This window comes from Maniola hyperantus, chromosome 3 (genome assembly GCF_902806685.2).
Source record: "Maniola hyperantus chromosome 3, iAphHyp1.2, whole genome shotgun sequence".
Lineage (NCBI taxonomy): Eukaryota > Metazoa > Arthropoda > Insecta > Lepidoptera > Nymphalidae > Maniola > Maniola hyperantus.
In genome coordinates this window covers 14,429,746-14,453,364 of record NC_048538.1, presented here as the reverse complement: position 1 = coordinate 14,453,364, position 23,619 = coordinate 14,429,746, and the positions used below count along the sequence as shown (strand labels likewise).

Here is a 23,619-nt window from a genome sequence, read left to right as displayed (position 1 = left end):
CCTACCCATCCAGTTTTAGGTTTTGATTCCCTTGACGTGTCTTGACAGATACGACAGACCGGCAGACAGACAACGAAGTGATCCTACAAGGGTTTCTAACTCTAAAAAAGGCCCTTGGCACAAAATTTGGCTCAAATTTCGGGCATGAGCGGACGGCTTACGGACTACGGTATCTAGTTACTCCGAGTCCATGGTAAGTAGGTACTAAGTACAGGTAGCTCATCAAATTATAATCAAGGTTTCTCGGTCAAAATAAACGACCGTGTTACGAAACTCTATTTAGCATCAATATTGTTATTTTTAACTAATCGATTTTCCTCCCTACAAGAGACCTATGTCCAGCAGTGGACGTCTATTGTTTGATGATGATGATGATGATGATGATGATGAATCGATTTTCTTACATTTGCTGCTGTTGTAAGGTAAAAAAATATGGAGACCCTTACACTTGCTCGCTAAACGATTGTGCGAGTTCAATTAGTTGAATAAAGATTTTATCTAGCTTTTAATCCGCAAATAATATTTAAAACTGAGGCAGGTTGACAGTATCAAAAAATACATTAGTCCCAAACGCGTAAAGTTCGTTCAGAGTTATTTTTATAATTTGCCGCTTCATTTCAAATAATGTGAAAAATTAATCATTGTTAAAAATTATACACAACGGATGAATCCATACTTAATATTATAAATGCGAAAGTGTGTCTGTCTGTCTGCTAGCTTTTCACGGCTCAACCGTTCAACCGATTTTGACGAAATTTGGTACAGGGATAGCTTGCATCCCGGGGAAGTACATAGGCTACTTTTTATTCCGGAAAATTGAAGAGTTCCTAGTTCTAGTAAGAATATTTTACTTTTCTACTTACAAATACAGCGGCGCAGTGCGCGGCACTGTGTAGTCGCGGGCGTTGGCTAGTCTTATACACATTTTGGTTACCTAATTTTGCTATAAAGTATACGTTTTCTAAACCAATAAATCAATTATATCCATGCAGCGTAATAAATAACATTATTATCTGTATTAATCGAGAAGTTTGTGTAAATAAGATCTAATATTTACCAATCATTGGTACGATCGACAATATTCCATTGTTCTCTTATCAGTGTTTAAATCGCTTATCAGTACATTCGATTTGGCCAAATATAGCGTCGACTGTGAAATACGGTAAGCAAGTCGAAACGAGAATTTAATGGAGTAGTGAAAATATATTTAGAATTTGATTGTTTTATTTCATTAGAAATAATATATCTAGAGTGTTTTTGTAAAGCGCGAAGACAGAAGCTCGCGAATGAAGAGGCGAGGAAGCGAGTCTTTTTTTTAAAGAATATTAGCCATGTTTATCATAATTCATGACTAATATTCCCCTCTCCCCTCCAGCTTGTTCTAGGAGTAGGTACGACAATAGTGCAACGGATGGGGTTTGAACCGCGCGCTGACCTTATGCCTCTGGCGTAGTCAATTTAAAAACTTGATTCTTAATTATTTACTTGATTTATTTATTTTGATTTAGTCTGTCGTATTACTTATCGCAATTATTGTGATACTAGCTGATGCCCGCGACTTCGTCCGCGTGGAATTAGATTTTTCGGGATAAAAGTAGCCTGTGTCACTCTCCAGGTCTTTATCTATACCCATGCAAAAATCACGTCAATCCGTTGCACCTTTGCGACGTGATTGAAGGACAAACCAACAAACAAACATACTTTCTTATTTATAATAAGGGTACTGATTGTTACATAGTTGCTAAGCTAAATTAAATAATAAAGTAGGTATTATTATTTTTCCAGATCAGTGCATTGTAAAACTTGACCTAGATCAACTATCAGAATTCAGATTTTAAGAATGGAACTGTACAATACAACCGTGCGAGCGAACGTCCATTAAATTTAATTAATGCTAATTTATATCGATTAAAATCAAAACGCACTCGATCGTGACGCGAAACAAATAATGGTTACTATAAAAATATTTAACTGTGCTTAAAATAAAATATGACGCGTTTATTTTAATTGGCCAAGGATTTATTTTTCCACCGTACAAATATACTATCAATGGTTTTTATTTTGATGTAATTTCTAACTTTTTATGATGCGAAATATAACGCGTAAAATTTACCTCCTCACGCTTTGTTTCAAATTTCATGTGACAGAGACAACGCTCTACAAAGCCGAAATGTCATTCTAAAGGCCGATGTACATTACTTTCTGCGGCGTACTGTACGTCTTGCTTGCTTAGTGGCTTACTTATCCTGTATGTTTTGCAGCGGACAGGAGAGCGATGCATATCGCATATCGCATGCTGTACGGTGTACTATACAGATCTGTCTGTTTTAGCGGATTATAGAAAACCCTTCCTTTTATGAAAAGTACTAACGAATGTTGTTATAGTTGGGCCATTACGAACGTGCGAACTGGGTCATAAATTATTTTTATCAGACCTCTATCTCGCACTTACATGCCTTATAGATCTGGAACATGATGCTTTGGTGTTGTGCGTGGTGTTGTGTGTAACAGTAAAAAAAGGATTTGACGATAGTCGATAACAGGTTATAAAGAGAGAGGGGAAACAATATAAAATTAGGTAAAGTCTGTTTACTAACATAGTGTCGCTACCCAACTAGTGTTTATTTTTATTTTATTTTTATTTATTTAATATTATTATAATAATAAATTATTATTTTATTTTTATTTATTACAATAAACATAAGAATAATACAGAAGGTATTCTATTTTATTCTTAAAATAAAAAACATTTATTTAACAAACACAGTGAAAAATAATATTATAATAAAAGCGAAATAATAAATGCGCCTGCGGGTGTAGCGACACTAAGTTAGTGAACAGACTTTACCTGCTACTGAACGGCATCCCTTTATCCCTACAATCGTAATGATTCTCAGTTCGCACGTTCATAATGGCCCAACTGTAAGAGTGAACGTTGATTCAACCTACTAGACATAATAATCAGTATTTACCTCACCCTTATTATCTGCGACCCAGTGAGATAACCGTTCCGCAAACATAACATTTAGTGCACTCCTACATCCATCTCTCTCACTCTCTTTGTTGTAATCGTTCGAGTGTTAGAGAAGAATGGCATGTAAGCAGTGATAAGTGGTTTGTTATCAGTTGCAGTTTTTAGATATTATGTTACCTATACTCAGTGTTTTTTTCCATGTAGGTAGGAAAATAGCACTGTTTAAACGGTATCTATGCTTACCTGTTTAAAGTGTTTCCGGTGCTTTGGAAAATAATAGAGCACTGTAATGTAAATACACGGGACTACAATTACCTACTCTTTAGATAATCTTTTAGCCGACTCGTCGCTAATAGTACAGATTTTGATAATTTTTAATACAATAACATTTTTGGTATCTAGTAGTAAGCTCTAAATAACTCAGTTGTGTCATTTGAATGAATCAATGATCCAGTTCCTGCTCCTCTATTTTACATTGAGCTCATGCAAGCAGAGTTAAAACGAAGCATTGTAAAACTAGTAGGTAAATAATTACTAAAATAAAATAACTATGTAGACTAACTATCTATCTAGGTAACATTGGTATAATAGTGCTTTAAAAAGGGGTTTTAGGATATGATTGAATTATTTTTGTCGGCGAAGATTATACAACCTCTCACTTCGTTGCAATAAAGAACTTGGCTCCTTTTCAACATTTATGTTTTTGGTGGGTTAGTTATTATAGAGAAAATGTTCCATATGCGTCTGATAAAGTTGTAGTTCCGTTCATAGCACGGCGAAGGAACGTCTATTTGGAATAGTTTATGGCTTGCCGTTCATGGGTAATAAAGAGCTAGCACACATTGTGGCCGCATAACACTCGTAGTTGAGAGGAATGCCCTTATGTTCTAGACTGCACTATTTATAGCTTTTTCATATTAAACGTCAAATGTGATAAACTTAAAACTAACTATTAAAACGTGCCAAATTATATGACCTACTTCAATAATATAAAAAAAAATTTAAAGGAATTCATTTTAGAAGGAATGATTTCATCCTACCTATGGAACCTGGCACCTATCTCTATATCAATGATTTTTGTCGGCGAAGATTATACAAACTCTCACTTCCTTGCAATATAGAACTTGGCTCCTTTTCCACATTTATGTTTTCGGTGGGTCATTACAACGAACGAAGTTCCATAGGCGTCTGATAAAGTTGTAGTTCCGTTCTTAGCAGGGCGAAGGAACGTCTATTTGGACTAGTTTATGGCTTGCCGTTCATGGGTAATAAAGAGCTAGCACCCATTGTGGCCGCATAACACTCGTAGCTGGGAGGAATGCCCTTAAGTTCTAAACTGAACTACTTAAAGCTGAAATGAAATAAAGTGTATGGTGCTTGTTGTTTGAAGCGATAACGACATACATTTTGTGTCACTTGATTTTTTATGGAGAAGCTTGGATAAGAAGGAACGTAAGCATTACGCAGTTTAATGGTTTGTGACGTGGACTTTACAGAACAGGAATGCGTTGAACAAATCTTTTCCGCCATTCTAAATGTTAAGTACCTACTAGATGATGCCCGCGACTTCGTCCACGTGGGTGTAGGCTTTTGAAAATCCCGTGGTAGCTCTTTGATTTTCCAGGATAAATCAATAGCCTATATTTATATAACTCTAAAGGTCTTTAACTATATCCATGCAAAAATCACGTCGATCTGTTGCTGAATTGCGGCGTGATTCAAAGACAAACCAACAAACAAGCACACTTTTGCATTTATGTAGTTAATATAATTAGTCACTCACAATCCTTTAATTTAAACGAGCTATTCTCGAAAACGTTTCTAAAGATTTCGATCGTCCAACGTTTTAACGTCCAAGTTTATCAGGATGGGTTCACTCTTGAATTCCCGTGGGAAACTGGAAAACAAAAACCATAGAAAAAAGAAGTCTAAAAATAATCCCTATTATAAAAAGTTTTTTTCCGATACCGGGAATCGAACCCGAGCCTCCTGGGTGAGAGCCAGGTATCCTAGCCACTAGACCATATCGGATGCTGACTGATGAGTTGAAAGTTGAATATGTTTGAACAATGATACCAAGAGATCAGAATAACATCGCGTTAACCAGGCGTTAACAGAATACTTCCTAATATACGAGTATGGGGACAATTGATATGACCCTAATACCAAAATGAGCCAGTTTGTGCAAATATCTACTACGTATCGTGTGAACTGGGTATAGGAAATAACAATTTTCTTTTTGTTCCATTTTGTTTACTAGGTACAGATAATTACCCAGATATTATAATTAGGTAGACTTTTTAGAGATCTAATCTAATTGTTTGTTTTATATTGGTATGTGTTGGTGTGTTAAAACGTAATCTTCAACAAATATTTCTGCTCAATTTACATCGGCAACATATTTTGTAACTTTGTAAAGCAGATGAAAGCCGTAAACCAGAATTTATTTTCTACGCAGCAACGAAAAGATCTAAGTAACGCTGGCCATACACGATCAAGTTTATCGGTCAAGTATGCAGCGGACTTGAAGCGGCGCAGCGCGGCGTCCAGTAAACTTGACGGGTTATGGCTATCAGTTCCGCTCGCCCGCCTCAAGTCCGCTGCAAACTTGATCGTATTTGGCTAGGGTAAGAGAAGGTAAAGAATTTGTTTAGGTACTTAGGTCTAAATAAAACTTACAACTCGTACGAGTACGTAGGCAACACAACATCGCTGATGTAGGTAAATATAGAATTAATAGATATTTGTTTATTGTACAGAATAAACATTTCGACGGATGTGTTGTTTATAAACGTATAGTTCCCTAAAACTAAACATTCGACGAACTACCGTGTCCATCGAATGTTCACCTGGTGAACCAAAACAAAGTAGAAAGAAACGCAGAGATAAAACAACTATAAATTATAGCACCTGCACATTTCTATGGTGGAACGAATAAACAAAAGGTACATAAACGCTACTGCGAAGACCGATTTGGATAATTTTGACACGGAATGAATTATAGGCATAGCGTGTACTCGTTCTTGTGTGCACACGAAATTCCATATTATTTTCTCAAATGTTTCCGCGTAAAAATCAACAATATTTTATAATTTGTTACGTTCCTGGTATTCTTAAAATACAAGATTTCACTGAGTAACAAATTTTAGAATGCTTTATGAGCAATAAAATTTACAATGAAACGACGACGTCGGGAACGGCTGACGAGAGTCAAGACCAAACTAAAACCGTAGTGCGAGAATACTCAAAATGTAACGTGAGTAATGAATGGCATCCAGCTAAAACAGAATCACCATTCAACAAGTTCAAGAAAATCCTCCATGATTTAATTTCACAAGTTAAATCTTCTGGAATGTCAATATTTTTACACAATCTAGACATAAAGTCGTGTGCCAAAAATTTTCACCTACTGCTGAAATGTCCAATCCACTTGACCTAGTTTTAGGGGACTAATTATTTCATTTACCGATGGCTCTACGTTTCTAGTCTGACAGTCTTTTTAGCTTTACCGTAGAAATAAAGACTGCTCGGTGTTGTGTTGTCTCATAGTGCCACACGCATTTACTATTTATCTATGGTAACGTAAATAAATGTAACTATGCCCTTTACTCTTGACGATTCCAGATATTTGCTACCTTTTATTTACTGATAGTTCTTATGTCTTATGTTTATTATGTCTAGTCTAATTTTAGTTTTTTGTTTCACCGTAGATAATATTTAGACTGTGTTTTGTCTACTCGTAGTTTCCGCATTTACTCGCAATTCTACTGATAATTTATAGGTGTTACTATGCCTTGTACGATTGACAATTCCAGATATTTGCTACCATTTCTTTGAATGTTTTGGACCAATTCACCGATGACTGTATGTTTGTTATTCTAATTTGTTTTTAGTTTTATCACAGAAATAGAGACAGTGTTTTGTTATTTCGGTGTTTCACATGCATTTGCTCGTTATCTACAATCTATACCTATTAATATTATAAAGAAGTTAAGTTTGTAAATTTGTTTGCTGGGGGTAATCTCTGGAACTAACGGACCGATTTTGAAAATTCTTTCACCAGTAGAAAGCTATTTTTTGTGAGTGACATAGGCTTTATTTTATTTTAAAAAAATAGAGATTCCTACGAAGATTGTAATAAGCTAGCCGGGCTAAGCCGGGGCGGGTCGCTAGTAACTAAATAAGCGTGACATAATATTATTTCCTACATTTGATTTTTGAATGTTTGGACACGATTCAGCTGTTGGTATAAAATTAAACATATTGTGACTCTATGTAACAATGGTAGGCAAAATAGCCGCAGTAGATATTTTAGGAGGAACATAAAACTTTGTATACTCATTGTTTTATTTTTAGATACCTATCGATTTATCAAGGTGTTATTAATTGCTACTCAGTGCCAATCAACAATAGATTGTGATGCTGATGATTCATTAATAGGAGACAATAATTGAAATTCATGAAACGTGTACTTTTTGCATTGATTTAGTAATTTCAATCAATGACTTTTTGGTTGACTAAAAAAATCGTTGTATACCACGAGTTGACATGAAAGGGGCGCAAAAATCGAGAGGTGCATCGTTAACAGTTAAAGTCGGTCGCTACGGGCGCATCGAAGAAATACTAACGTAAACTTTGCTTGCTACTTCTTTCGGCGCGCCCGATGTTACCTATTGGCGACACTTACATCTTTAGTAGGTATTGAAAAATGGATTGAATAGAATTCATCGAATCAAAAACTACATTTCTTTTGACTACTAATTTAGAAAATGTTTTCGCCCACCTTTGAAAGATGACGTAGCAACTGGAAGTTGGTGGATGAGAGTGATTTAGGAATGAATACTGAACACCTGTTGAAGTGGGTGGCTCGACGAGGGATTGCTTTGAACGTTCAGGTAAAATATTACCTGATTACGTATTTGGAATGGCAGTGTTGATAAGTAGTAGGTCAAGGGATTTAGTATTGGTTATTATTAAATTAAGGTATACTGTCAAATTAGTGTTTCCTAAAAATGGACTTCTAGCAACCTCAAATTGTAAACAATTAGACCTTGAGAGATAGCGGGAAGAAGGTAGATGAGAAAGGTGTAAAACAGAATGTTGTAATGGGCTTTAGAAAGGAAGAATGCTCAGCAATAGACGCAAATAGGCTTATGATGAAAACAATACTGCCTGAGAACTATCATACTTAACTGTACCTACATCTTTATTATAAAACAGGAATCCTTATAATATAGCCAATAGTTAGTAATTAGTAATTTATGTGTGAAATAAATGCCCAAAAGAGGAAGAGGACAAATTATTTCGGATGGTATCAATGTCTGTTGAAAAGATTGCACACATATTATCTAGCAAATATGATGATAAAAAACATGCTGCCTGAGAATCATGGTACTATACATCTTTTAATTTTTCTTTATTTGCTGTAATACCAATCTCGAATCCTTATATGTATATGATGGATGATGGATCCAAGTGTGAAATAAACTTCCAAAAGAGGAAGAGGATTATTCATTTGAGGTGGTGTGAATGTCTGTTTCCGGTGCGACCTGATGTATTCACGAGCACATTGGCATACCACACGTTGTGCGAATTCTACGACCCCCTGTCTGTGTGGATTTATAAATAATCCCGGTTCGCCAGTGGCGGCGGCGGACTGGCAGACCGCGGACGGCGCGGGCGCGCATCCGTGATGGACGCCCGTCGAGATCACTCCAACGATGGTCCATATCGATAACCCACCCGCGATCCCTATCGCACTGTCGATAATACGTGCTAAGACCGTGCGTGTACCTGGACGACATGTGACCTTACGTTGAATGGACTTAAGTGAGAGTGTGTCAATGTTTAAGTGCTATAGTGATATGTTTCAAGTTTAGTAGTTAAGTGAAGTGTAATCTCGCAACGCCGCACAGCTTTACCCGCATCTAGCAGCTGACTAAGGATTTCTTCGGAAAAATTGTGTCTTCGTATTTTCATTAAAAGCAATTTGACATTTCCAAATAACCAAAGTTCTAATGAGAAATTGTATTTGATTAAAATTGTCATGCTCAACATTTTGCTGTTGTGATTAATTATCAACCGTCTGTCTCAAATTGTAATAGCAGATGATTTTTCATGCTCCGTTTTAAAATCGCATTTTCTTTCGAGTTAATCAAGATTGATTGCTAATGAATGTGTTTTTGGTGTATGCGTATTTGTCTCTAGTTTCAAGTTAAAAGACGCTTAGGCTGATGTCCATAAATAAATCGAGACAGTCAAGTATGTAGCTAGTGCTGTCTTCCGTACCTACTGTACATATACATCGATTAGGTATTATATCTATACTTTCCACTGAACACGTGTTGATCTTACGACATCTTCCAAATATACAAATACCTGTACCTATAAAATGTGTAAATATATCACAATTTACAGGATTTTGGTTTTCGAAGCACATCGCATATTGAAAACAAAAGTGACCCAAAATTTAGATTTTTCAATATGGCCATTTTATAAAGCTTTGCATTCAGCAATAATTGAGCTTAAAATGACAAAGTACATATCGTGACACAGTATATCATCAACACGAGAGTTAGGATAGAATTACAGCTGTTCTACTTTTATGTCTTTCTTTTTCATAATGGTGTGCAATAAAGCATAATAAGTATTTCATTCACTCGTTCATTCTAATTAGTTGTAACTCAGAACTGTTAATTTTTGGATAATACCATTTTTGTTTTCAATGTGCGACAAATTCTTTGTAGTTAGGTTAGCATGGTTTTATGTGTGGCTAATTATACTTCACTCTTCACAGAATTCTCATTAGTGTTCACCTGGTATTATTGACACGTTTATTTTCAAATGTTAATTTTCCACCAACTGTGTGTTCTTTTCTTCAATTGATATCTTTGAATATCATGCTGACTTCAATTTGTATAATAATGTACATAATTAGACTATCCTAATGTTCTTCTTCTTCTTCTTGAAATTTCGTCTCCTATCGGAGGTTGGCAATGATAGGGCTATCTGCACCTTGGACACTGCTGCTCGGAAAAGAGATCGGGTGCTCTTCCCGTACCATTAGCGTAAATTCTTTAGCCACGATGTTCTTCTACAATCTACGCCCTGGTGGTCTTCTGCCGGCTATTTTCCCCCGAATAATGAGCTGAAGGAGGTCGTCTTTGCTATTTCTCATAATGTGGCCGAAGTACTTAATGTGTGTGTTATCCTTGGTGATTAATTCGTTTGTTTAAAATACATGAATGGCCTTACTTATTTGGTCAATTTAAATAAAACGTAACTACTTCTTATTTTTCGCACTAAATTATTAATTTCGGTAGTGAAAATGATGTTATTATTTAAATAAAGAAAAACGGACGGGCCTCAGGTGTGCTATTAAAATTTAAGATACCCTTAAAAGGTTAACATAAAATTTGAATTATTCAATAGCGACCTCCACCTACGCGTATTTTCAAAGCAGTATTTTAATTTTTAATATTGAGATGGTCAGTGTGTTGTCATTGTAGTGGGCGTTGACATAGGGCTTATGAGACTTTTGACTTTTAAGTTTATACAACTTTTAACAGGTCCTTAAGTTTTAATTGGGTAACATTCGGTGATGTTGATTTGTTATATCTGATCAACATTTTTTTGCCAGCAATTTACAGTTTCGTAAGCTTTAATGGGCTTTCGTAGTCAACCAAGTGACCTTTATTATAGTTTCATCAAGTGTGTTCTGAATACTGAGGGTCATCTATCTCACGAGTTATATTCGACCAATATGATGTGTGAGTTTACACATCATCATCAGCTCCGGCTTATTTATACTCACCAAGTTCCAAGAATACTTATAATTCTTTTAGTACCAAGTATTTTTTTCAGTTCCTCTATACACGCTTGACAAAGATCACTACAGATGGCCCAAGATGGGACTGTGTGTCTATTCATTCTGCTTTTAAAGATACCCGGGTTACAATTAGGAAACACTGATTTCGGAAGAGTATTCCAAACCTTAGCCGTATGTGCATGAGGAATAAGGACTTCACAAATTTCAAATCCTTACTTTACTCCCTTGGGGGTTGAATTTTCAAAAATCCTTTAGCCGATGTCTGCGTTACGAGCTGGATGTTGATAAGTCAGTCAGTTAGTCAGTCACCTTTTTCTTTGTGTATTTAGATGAGGATAATGACGCAAAGTTCTTACATCTGCAGCATTTGCCATTTGTTCTACAAATTTTAAACCCTTACTTTACTCCCTTCGGGGTTGAATTTTCAAAAATCATTTCTTAGCGGATGTCTACGTTACGAGCTGGACGTTGATAGATCAGTCAGTTAGTCACTCACCTTTTCCTTTTATATATTTAGATGAGGATGATGATGCAAAGTTTTTAAATCTGCAGCATTTTCCATTTGTTCTACATGTCCAACATTGCATTCCCCTTGCCCAGTGGCTTGTAAAAGTGTACAGAGTAATTGCTAACAGAGAGTTACGCAAATCTGATTGATGATTACGATCCAGCTGGTGATACCGTTACTTCAATTTGGCCACCGGCTGCTCAATTACAAGGTCATTCAACTCCAAAAAAGATAATCACATTAATAATTTAGAATATTTTCCCATGAATGTGTTTGATGCATTGTATGCATTTTTGGTCTCAGTTATTAAGGGCTTCATAAACGGGCTGGTCTTTCGTGAAGCCGCCAAGTCTTTGGTAAAGACTTCGCTGCTTTTTCTAATATTTTAATTCATTTATTTATATTCGTAATTAGCAGCGTCTAACAAAAGTAAATTTAGAGTTTCATCAGGCGATGCATAAAATTAAACAAAAAAATCTTTGTAACAGGATAGACTGAAATATTATTATGTTTGAGTGTGTGTATACTGTATATGTGTGGGAGTGTAGTGTGTCTAGTGTGTGTGTTTATTAGTTTAAGTGAGAGTGTGTTTGTGCTTGCATTTTGTTTTTAATAGTTTTTGTTTTTAATAGTTTTAGTAGTTTTTGTTGTGTACAAGATTCAAAGTAAGATGCAGTTTTCACAGTCCGTTTACGAGCCACTTAATTTAATTAGTTTCCGTTCCATTTTTACACGTTTTATCAATTACAGTTTGACAGATGAACACTTCGCATTATGAAATAGAAAACATAATGAGGTCATGTTGTTCATATTGATCAAATAGCACGTCGACAGGCTTTATTTTGAGTCTGATAATAAAATAGTTACAACTAGTGAGTGCTACGAAACATCTTCCAAGATGATGCAAGCGCTGCTGGAATCGCTCTACAAAATCTATACAGGTAAGTCTATCATATTAATGATGATTTATTTTAAGGATGTATTTTAATTATCATTTATTACTTTGCCTGTGATAAACTAATTAATACTGATTTTTAGGGTTCTGTAACTTAAAATGAAAAAAATAACCCTTATAGGATCACTTCTTTGTCTGTCTATTTATCTGTCTGTCTGTCGTGTCCGTCAAGAAACCTATAGGGTACTTTCCGTTGACCTTGAATCATGAATTTTGACAGGTAGGCAGGTCTTATAGCACACGTAAAGGGAAAAATCCGAAAACCGTGAATTTGAGGTTACATCAAAAAAAAATTTAAAATTCATGAAAAATTAATTAGTATTCCAACTTTCAAAGTAAGAATACTATAACAAGTGAGGTATCATATAAAAGGGCTTTCATTCTAAAACATATTTTAATTTATTTTTATGCATAATAGTTTTTGATTTATCGTGCAAAATGACGAAAAAATACGACTTTTGTACGGTACCCTCGGTGTCTGACTTGCACTTTCACTATTAATCAGTTATCCGTTAGTTTAGGCCTCCTGCTAAGTTCTCTCCTCTTCTCTCCACTTCTTCTCCACGCCACTAAGCATCGGAATAGGATAAAAGTGAAAAGACTTAATCTTTTCACTTTTATCCTAATTTTATATTGCTGAGACTTTTAAAACATTCCAGCTGTGATTGTTGGTATGGTATAACTCAAAATCTGTTTTTATCTCAGCGTAAATGTGTGTTAAGTAAGTAATACTCGAAACTAACAAGCGTGTAATTATAATAAATGGACGTAATGGAGGATTGCCTCGCGTCCGCTATTTACCCACCTCGGGCTTTTAGCTGTGATTATCATTTTGAAATCCTTGATGGAAAGACCTGTGTGCATTCGCTGAAATCGTACTATACCGTATAGACCGTATTGACCGTATTGACCTAGTGAATTGGACGGTTTAGAGTTCCAGGAAAACACAGGATATACATGCTTGTTTAGAAGATGTACTGGAATGAAAAATGAATGCATGCTTCCTCCTAATTTTTATGTCACGAGCATGGTTCACGGCGAAAATAAATAGGTCATTATCTCTAAACGTTTCAACTAGTTATTTCTACTGCGTGGATGCTACTTTGAGGAATATTTTTTTATCATGTTAGCATGTTTCTGGCCATTTTTTTTACCAGCGCGGTCTGTTTACCAACGAAAAATGCAGCCTTAACCTTACAGGTAGCTTGCATCCCGGAAATTGACATATACTTTTTATCCCGGAAAATCAAAGAGTTCCCACGGGATTTTTTAAAACCTAAATCCACGTGAAGTCAGGGGGATCCTCTAGTTAGGTATAAAGGAGACCTTCTGTGCAAAGTTTCAGTTTTTTATATTCAAGGGTTTGAGCTGGGCGTTGATAGGTAAATCCATCAGTCACTTAGTCAGGATTTTTTATATGTATTTATGTTATGGATGAAAATAGCAAAATTCACTATACAGTACAGTAATTTATTTATATTGAAATTTTTCTCCTCTAAATCTGGGTTTGAATAGAGTCGATGCAAATGGCTAAGAATTACACGTAGGCGTAGATTTTCCTGATCAAACTCGTGCGGTTCATAGATAAGGTTTTAAATAAGACAACTATTGAACATATTTCTTAATTATAGTGCGGATATTAAGATTCTATTGCTGATTATTATCTGCTAAAATTATACATGTTATACTAATACCTACTCAAGTTATTCATTGTATCCTCAAATATAACATTAAGAGTCGATTCACACTGACACAGTCGCAAAAATTTTACATAGCATCATGCATCATCATCATCATCAACCGATAGACGTCAACTGCTGGACATAGGTCTCTTGTAGGGACTTCCACACGCTACGGTCTTGCGCCGCCTGAATCCAGCGGTTCTCTGCGACTCGTCTGATGTCGTCCGTCTACCTAGTGGGGGGGTCTTCCAACACAGCGTCTTCCGGTGCGAGGTCGCCATTCCAGCACCTTGGGACCCCAACTTCTATCAGTTTTACAAACTATGTACCCTGTCCATTGCCACTTCAGCTTCGCAACTCGCAACATAGCATCATGCATAGCATATTAATATCTAGGAAATTTTCTCTAGATTAATTTATTACACAACTGTTTTGACTAAAGGAGATATTGTTAAAAAATGTTTTTGGGCAATATTTTTCCATATTTAATTCGAAAAGAGCACGTCAAAATTTACAAAATCATCAATTTTCTAAACTTCTTTAAAACCTTTCAGTAAAAATACCATATGACTGAAGTTACATAACGTAATGCATAAACTAAAAAAAACGTCGAAAACACATGTGCATTTGCGCCTTTTTTATGGAGATGAGGTCAATAACTGCACTGCAATTTTTTTTATTACTGCTTCAGAACGCTTCGACTCTGTGTCAGTATGAATCGACCTTTACTGTTTGATGTAGAGCAGCAATATTAGAAATGGGAACGCTATTAATTATTATAATTGTTGTAATTAAGTTTTTATTGAGGTCGAATGTTGAATAGGCGTATTTTATGTACCACTTTGAAAGATTCTTTTCTTACTACTTAACATAATATCGAGGCAAGATGTACAAGATAGTGATTTTATCAACTTTCGGACGTTTTGTTTGTCTTCTTCATAAATTTACACTGCATTGTTATTAATTTAAACAAAGAAAAATACGTGCGTCATGATAATCTAGTAACACTTTAGAATGTTTATATTAAAGTTACTTGAGTAATTATAGGCATTAGTAGATGTCTAAGTTTTTTGCCTATATATCCATCTCGAGATTATAATATTTTACTGAGTTTGTTGTGGGCTCTTCTCAGACCTGGGCGCGTTTGGAACCCTCGTAGCTTTAGTTTTAAGTTTGCGTTATAATTATCACCACTATATCTTACAAATCTAACACTATACCAGACAATCAATAAGAGTAATTTATTACCTATTTTGAATAAATCATTTGACTTTGACTTTGACTTTGACTAACAAAATACCTTCTTCTTAGTCCTAAACGTATTAACGTATCCTAAGTGTAATGTGTGTAGTGTAAGTGTAGGATATGTTTAATACCATGGCATTCCTTGTTTAGCATAACTTTACGCAACGCGGGCTGGCCTGCCAATTGACGTCACAATGGGACAACAAATCGTATGTTCGTCGGTGTTGGGACTTGCGAGATCGTATTGTTTCCATTGATCGATGATTGCTCTATAAACTACTCCCACTCTGTTTCGCTCACAACTTTAATAGCTCGTTTTGTTTATTGTGACCCCGCAGTACTTCTTCATCATCATCATCAACCGATAGACGTCAACTGTTAGGCATAGGTCTCTTGTAGGGATTTTCACACGCCACGGTCTTGCCGCGCCGCCTGAATCTTGCGGCTCCCTGCGACTCGCCTGATGTCGTCCGTCTACCTAATGGGAGGTCACCATTCCAGCACCTTGGGACCTCAAAGTCTATCGGTTTTTCGAACTAAATGCCCTACCCATTGCCACTTAAGTTTCGCCACCCGCTGAGCTGTGTCGGTTACTCTGCTTCTCCTACGGATCTTCTCATTTCTGATTTGATCACGTAGAGTAACTCCAAGCATAGCTCTTTCAAGGCTCTCTTGGCTCAAGAGGCCAAGTACTTCTTAAACGACATTAATTATTATGTTATCAGATAATTTAAATAGTGTTGTGTTGATCGATTGAAATTAATTTGCATAATTTGTTATGTTAAGTACTTTCTCACTGCCACGTCTCGATATTGCCGGGTGGTCTTGCTCTTGAGTTTAAATATTAGTTGAGGAATCCCTTTCAACAACACACTTTCTATCTATCTCTAATAAATATTTATCTATCAGTGAAAACTTTAACAAAATCCGATTCACCCATTTTGAGGTATGCACTGTACTAGGTAATTTTGGAATCTAATAACTAATTTTCATTTGATTGCTTATTTTGTCTGAATTTTCAGAAATAGGGCATATTATCTTATGTAAATGCCATGGAAACGACTGTTTATAGTTATCACCATCGTCGGTTAAATAACCAATATCAAGTAGGTAATCATTAAACCAACTATGTAAGTATATTATAATACTCGATCTGTACAAAATAAGTACAGTTATATTATTATTAATTAACTCAACTCCATAAAAGTGAAACAATATTAAAAACTTGCAAAAGAAGACGTTGGTGGTCTCCGTAGCCTCTATATACAGTGTATTAATAAAATTTTACGTCCGATACAAATTAATTAACATTAACTATACAGCTACATATTATAAACAATGATTGGATATAAACATTTGTAGCTGTCGATAAAAAAGCTTATATTTGTAGTTAACAACAATATAATAATAATAATTGGACCGTGACATTTCGATATGTAGGGATTGGTAACGATAATGCTCATTAATACTTAATTGTGAAGGTTAACAAAAGTAAGTCAATAATATATCCCTTTTTAACTGTGTTTTAGTCGAAGGTCTTGTATTGGTCACACAATGAGTAATAGTAACAAGGGGTTCCTTTGGATACGTGATCTGAGAAATATACCTACCTACCTACCGACAGCGCCATACTGCTGGCATAAATCTGTCTCGTTATACCAGCAGTATAGCATTGTCTCTTGTTCACAGGAGTGTTATAATGAAATTCAGTACAACATTATAACACTCGTTTGGATGCTTTAATGGTTATTAAGATATTGGGTGTTTTAATGTTGGCAATAAGCTAACTGTTTCAGAATCTTTTGTAGAGGATTTAAAGCATGGGTGTAGATAAAATATTTTTATTGTAGGTAGGTATGTACATAATTTATCTTTAGAGCTTGCCTTTCTGCAAGGAATATTTATTGCTTGCTAGGATGCGGAACGATGGATGTGTAGGCGTAATAAAACTACTGCAATGATCGATTCTTCCATAGCTTTTTTTTTAAATTCATAGACTAGCGCTTGGCTGCAATCAGACCTAGTGGCAAGCGATGATGCAGCCTAAGATGGAGCGCGCTTGTCTAGTTTAGATAATTTTAGCTCTTGTGGAAGGGGTTTCGTGAGCTGAGCTTTGAAAATGGATCATTCTTATTGATTGGTATCACAGAATCCTTCTTAAAACGCATCTTATCCTCGCTTGATTGTGAGTAGTTTTGGACAGAGACTTTCTGTAATTTCTAGAGACGAATAAAATTGATTGAATTTCTTAAATCCGCCGAAAACGACAACAAGATAAAACTCATTATTTATGTTAACTAAATATTTAAAAGAAATACTTACTTTAATAATATTGGTGTGAACCCATATCGAAGCCTTTAATTAAAGGCTATTTTAATACTGGTTGTTTGGGTACTGGATATTATGTAAATGTTTAGCGGTACCTTCAATATTTTTTACAGCCACGAAAAGAAGTTAAAATACGATAAGTTACGAGGTGCCATATTTACCGCAGATAAGGTGTTTAAAAGTAATAAAAATATCGCTTACTTATCAATATTTCGAAACACTATTCGATAATCACCAACATAACCTGAAAGCGAGCACGATTTTAAAAGTTACAAGACCGTTTCTGGCTTGTCACGAACTTTGGGAATCACCGAAATTGAGTGTATAATACAAGTAGGTACGCTGGAAAAGGTGTACCAGACGAAATGACAGCTATTTTTAGTGCCGACTCGAAGCGCCCCACCAAGCGTACCGGGCATTAAAATTGACACTTGTCAAATGGTCTTCGTATTAGACATGTTAACATAATGTCTCATCATCACTAACATATTTTAATAGCGAGCTGAGAAAAAATACCTCTAGAAGTAGCCCTATTGCAACTCTTACTGTTAGAGCGAGGTAAGCCAAATGCAAAAAGCTCTTATTAGAACGTGACGAAATTATCATTTTTTGTCTTTATCACCGTGGCCACTTTTTTGTTTGTCAAGATGTATTTTGTACGTGAGATCTTGGCAAACAACGTGAAGTGAGTTTATATTGATTCAAGTTTTTTAAAGAAATAATTGATTATTGAATACAATTTTTCTTTTTGATGTTATTGTACAATGATGGGTTGCAGTATACTAGGCTACAATAGCCGAAGAAACGTAAAATAGAAGGAATAACATTTCGCAAGTAGGTAGGTAACTCTGCTTGAGCGAGAGGGACTATAGGGGCCACGCTAGTTGCATATCTGTAGGTATATATCTGTGGTGGCGAGTGTGCTCACAATATGACGCTCACTGCTGCTATTAGTGACAGCGCTAAAAGACGAAAATCAAGTTTCTTCAAAAACAGGACGGCAATCGCAAATCCAGCGTCCCTACTTGTTTTAGTAGAGGTCAGTGTTGGAAATGAATTTGAAAGTAAACATCCTTCCTTATTACTTAGTGCAGCGTAATAAGCAATTAAATCAACCATTTTACGATTCCGAATCAATCGAAATGTTTTTCGAAAATCGTGTAAATTATATCGAAATAAAAAACCGTCGGTTAATATAAAACGGAAAGTAGGGGCTGTAAATATGTAATCGGGTTTCGAGAAAGTCGAGCGATTTTAGGTCACAAGCATTCACATGACAATTTTTTTATGGAGTCATCAGATGTGTGTATCAATCCAAAGAAAGCTATAGTAGGTATAGTATTTGGGTTGAAAAAATTTGTCTGAGTGTAGTTGAGCTGTGCCTTGATCTAAGTTCAGTCAGTCAGTCAGCATTTTCTTTTATATATTTAGATAAGTAAATAATAAACCAGATTAAACCAACGATAGTATGAAGAATGAGTTTATTTAATAGCATACATTTCAATATCCAAATGTTTGACTATCCTATTGTTTTAGACTTAACGATCTTAATTATTGATAACTCCTTGACATTGACCTGTCCGACCATAGATGTGTCCGACATAGATAAACCAACATAATAAACAACAGCTGTTATGTAATACAGTACAGTGTGACAAGGCTCTATTGGCACTTGAATGACATTGACAGGAGGGCGCTGTTGGAGAACAAAGGCTTAGAATATTCAAACAAGAACAAAGGGGAAACTTGACGGCAACGTTAGTTCCGATATTCGCTACGCGCCAAGATAGCCTTGTCGCACTGTAGTTAGTAAAGACTAAGATTTAGCGTGCACCACGAAAAATTTCAATACGTTTTTTTCCCGCAAAATCTGTGAACTATGTATAGAACTACATAGAAGCGCGTGCACTGCAATATTAATTTCGCACCGGATTTTGATAAATTTAAATTCAAATTTACGTATTTTAAAACGCACCGCACCGTGGTGCGCGCTACGATCTGTCGTTTCAACAATGGAACATTTTACAATAAAATTATTCATACTAAAGCCACGGTAATCTAACAGTTAATACTTCCTATATGTATAGTTACTTACATATTATATGGGCCTTGTCATATTTTTTTAGATATTCAATTTATGTACTTCAATTTCTTTTTTTTATAATATACTTAATGTTCTCGACTTCGTTTTCAATGTATATCTATCAGCATAACCGGCCTTTGTAAATTTATCATTTTTACGCAACTCAAAGGTCAGAAAGTCCAGCAGATAACGAACAAAGACAGGTATTGCAAAAGTTGTGAGAAAAAATATAATTAATGATCGTTATGTCAACGACCTTATGAAAGGAAAGGAGAGGAACGAGGAGCCGTCGATCGGCGCCGGGAAGGGTAGAATCACATTAGCGATTTGTCGCTCGAGAGCAAACATTTTGTTGAGCGAAATATTGAGCTAACTACACACCTACACGTTTTACCTGATCATTTTGTAAGCAGTAACCACAGACTAAGTACCTATCGATGTTTTAAGGTGACGCAGGACGCTCGACCGAAATTGGCAGCGCACGTGGGTAACATGTTTGCTTTTCACTTGACATTGTATGAGAAAGTTGAGAGGCACGATGATTTTCACTGAAATCAAGCGCGCGAAAAGGGTTTAGGAAAAGTATTTTTGAGAAAAAACTGCTGAATTTATGTTTGCAAAGTAAAGTTATTTCAACTAATGAATAAATAAACAACGTCTAATGATAAATTTTTTTAGAATTTTCATATCCCTAATCTTATTTATTTACGCCCAAAGTTGTCATTAATTTAGTGTTAAAATAGAAATCTTTTGAGCCTCGTAACTTTTAAATCAATATTTTTTTCAATATTTTATACATCAATAAACCTAGATAATGACGAGATAAATCGATATAATTCTTAGTTTTGGGCGTACAATATCGAATATTGTTGTATTTTCCCTCCTACGTTTGTATGGAGAAAGCACCGAACTGAGCTACCTTAAAGGAGCGTAAGGCTGTTGCTCAGATAGATATGTAGTGAAACATTGAGGCTAACTACGTTGTACACAATATCTAAACTAAACTAAAATGGCACGTCTAATTATATATTGCTATCCCTTTCATAATGTTGCTTGCGGAAAAGGATAGCACTAAATTTAAACCTGTTAATTTAGTTTAGAGATTGTGTACAAAAGAATCTGCCTCAATATCTACTTATGTGATTAGTGTGCAGGCTAGTAATAAAACAGACTTATTTTTATACCGCAACGGGAAAATGCCCCGCAGCCGGCTGTATTCATTTGGGGCTTGTTTGCCAATCAATGTAAGATTATTAAAATAACACCAACGATAAAAAAAATTGTCAAGTGTACGGTCTAAGTAAAGCGGTAATAGTATAGCGGTTAAGACGTCTGTCACCTATTTCGGGGTTGTGGGGTTCGATTTCGGATCTCCAAAATAGGATCAGGCGATGAGTTGAAATAATTGTTAGATGATAAAAATTGTTAGATCAAAACTGGGCTAGTGTCTTCTTTGACATTAATGGAGCGTGTTGAATGACGCGGAGCTGGGTGGAGTGGAGCGGAGCGGACCGTGAATGACCAATCACATCGCTCGAAATCTCCACTCCGCATCACTGGAAACTGTGTGATTCGCCAATTCATGGTACACTCCGCCCAGCTCCGCGCAAGTGTAAAAACGCACCCTAATTTTTGTCACTTCGTGCCAAGATGACGGCAGATTTAAAGTTGTGCAACTAAAAGTCCCTAGTGTGATCTGACCATATTCTGACATTAACGTTCCCGTTGAACTCGATGGAGTCCGAAACCTTACACAATTCCCGCCAACTTTTTAGTTTTTTTTTTTCCATTCTCTCCTGTGGCCAGTGATCCAGTTTGCGGCAAGTTTTGTAACGTTTCTCGCTCGCATTTTGGACGATTTTCGTCAGTGATGCCGAGCGGATGCGAAGCAAGTTGTATAGTGGTGCAGTCTGACTTCGATTTACTGATATCGATATATTTTAAACTCTTTATTTTTTCAGTAGAATGTGATTTTAATTCAAGCTTCACAGCGAAGTATGTAATTTACATTAAAACACTTTAAAGATCCGGCCAAGTGCGAGTCAGGCTCGCGCACCGAGGGTTCCGTACAACAGTTGTATTCTTTCGACATTTTGCCCGATAAATCAAAAACTATGAAGCATAAAAATAAATAAAAATCGGTTTTAGAATGTACAAATAAAGCCCTTTTATATGATACCCCACTCGGTGTAGTAATCTTACTTTAAAAGTTGAAAATAACAATATTTGTTCATGAACACCTTTTTTTCTTGTGATGTAACCACAAATTCACGATTTTCGGATTTTTCTTTACTTGTGCTGTAAGACCTACCTACTTGCCAAATTTCATGATTATAGGTCAACGGGAAGTACCCTATAGGTTTTCTTGACAGACACGACAGACAGACGGACAGACAGACAGACAGACAACGAAGTGATCTTGTAAGGGTTCCTTTTTTCCTTTGGAGGTACGGAACCCTAAAAGTGGTCGAAACTGCTGCTTTTAATGAATGAAGCGGCACTCTTACTGATTAGGATTTACATTTTAACTAAACCGATATCGGTTTAATTAAAATGCACACACCACATAGCAGTTCCAAGTTGACCTGCTTCTATACTATTCTGTACTAAATCGTTACTTTCCAAGAGATATCACAGCTAAGTGATGCGTAAATTTTCATAATCAAATAAATTCTTTAAAAAAATCCTCGATGGCCTTTGTGTTTCCGCCATTTTTGCTCGTACTAATTACGATAATTTTGGTTTTAGTTCATATATGCATTTCCAAATTAGCTGATGCCCTTGGCATCGCCTTCCGATCCCGTGGGAACTTTATATTTTTCAGGACAAAATTAGCCTACCTGTAGTAGCCCTGGGATGCAGGTATTTCAGTATCAAATTTCGTAAAAATATTTAAACGGATGATTCATTAAAAATCCCGTGGGATCACCACGATTTACGATTCCATTCCTTACAGCATCAGGGTTGAAGAGTTGGGTACTTGAGTTCAACGATAGTTTTTACTCACTAGGTACCTCCAGGTAGGTAGGTAGGTAGGTCGGTATTTATAACCGACAGTTTTGGTTTGACAGTTTAAATCCCATCAGTTTTGGTGGTCAGGTCCCATACAGCATCAGGATTGAGGAGTTGGAATCCAAATTTTTATGGGACAATGTCGGAAAGATTTTCTATCGACTTTTAAAAAATGCGCAAATCGGTTCTGAAATCTCGGAGATTTCGGTGTATATAGGTAGAAAAACACAACTCCAGAATGATATCGATATTTATCATACATATCGATACTTTTTGCTGAAATCAGAGTAGTTGTACACATCCCTACGCGATCACAGCACAGATTTAAAACGGTGTATCAAGTCAAGGTCACGGGCGCGTGAATGCGTACTGTTTGTTCTCACGGAACGCTCTCGTATCCTTTAATTAACGCCCTCCCTTTGTCGTGACGGCGATGTTTTATTAAAGACTAGCTTATGCTCGCGACTTCGTCCGCGTGGACTACTCAAATTTCAAACAACTATTTCACCCCCTTAGGGGTTGAATTTTCAAAAATCCTTTCTTAGAGTATGCCTACGCCATAATAGCTATCTGCATGCCAAATTTCAGCCCGATCCGTCCAGTAGTTTGAGCTGTGCGTTGATAGATCAGTCAGTCAGTGAACTTTTCCTTTTATATATTTAGATTTGTTCATATTCTGTGCCTACATTTTCAAATTTTGATAGATTGAGTAAAGCCTTTTATTATCAAAAAGAATATTAAACATAATATAAACCCAAGTTTATGTGCTTGGTACAATTAAAATGTAACCAGGTTTGATGGGTCGCCGAATTTAAGCACCATGTTTTCAGTTTTAAGCCTTTATCGAGGTAACTCTTTTCAGACTGCATCCTATTCGAATCCGAGAAAATTCAGATCGAATTCGGATATGCGGACTAGCAAACTCAGTCCAAGAATTCTCAGATTTGGATCGGATGCAGTGCGTAAAGAGCCTAATGTATCGTTCCACGAAAACGCCACCTGTC

General features: G+C 36.0%; 1 protein-coding gene and 1 non-coding gene across 11 annotated transcripts in view; one reads left to right on the top strand and one right to left on the bottom strand.

The window, feature by feature from the left end:
* Positions 1–23,619, top strand: part of LOC117996232 (rho GTPase-activating protein 23-like) — a 456,689-nt gene that overhangs the window by 28,172 nt on the left and 404,898 nt on the right. For 6 of the 10 annotated variants that reach the window (XM_069509382.1, XM_069509387.1, XM_069509386.1 and 3 more), the window contains exons 1-2: positions 8,612–9,235; positions 12,061–12,251. The exons of 1 other annotated variant lie outside the window; for it this stretch is intronic. In XM_069509382.1, coding sequence (XP_069365483.1) covers positions 12,209–12,251 — 43 coding nt within the window. In that variant the 5' untranslated portion in view covers positions 8,612–9,235; positions 12,061–12,208. Of the gene's footprint in view, positions 1–8,611; positions 9,236–12,060; positions 12,252–23,619 lie in introns of those variants that run through there. 3 more of the 10 variants (XM_069509380.1, XM_069509379.1, XM_069509381.1) reach the window with 3 other exon arrangements.
* TRNAE-CUC (transfer RNA glutamic acid (anticodon CUC)) lies at positions 4,934–5,005 on the bottom strand. Its single transcript has one exon. It is a non-coding gene; the product is annotated as a tRNA-Glu (tRNA).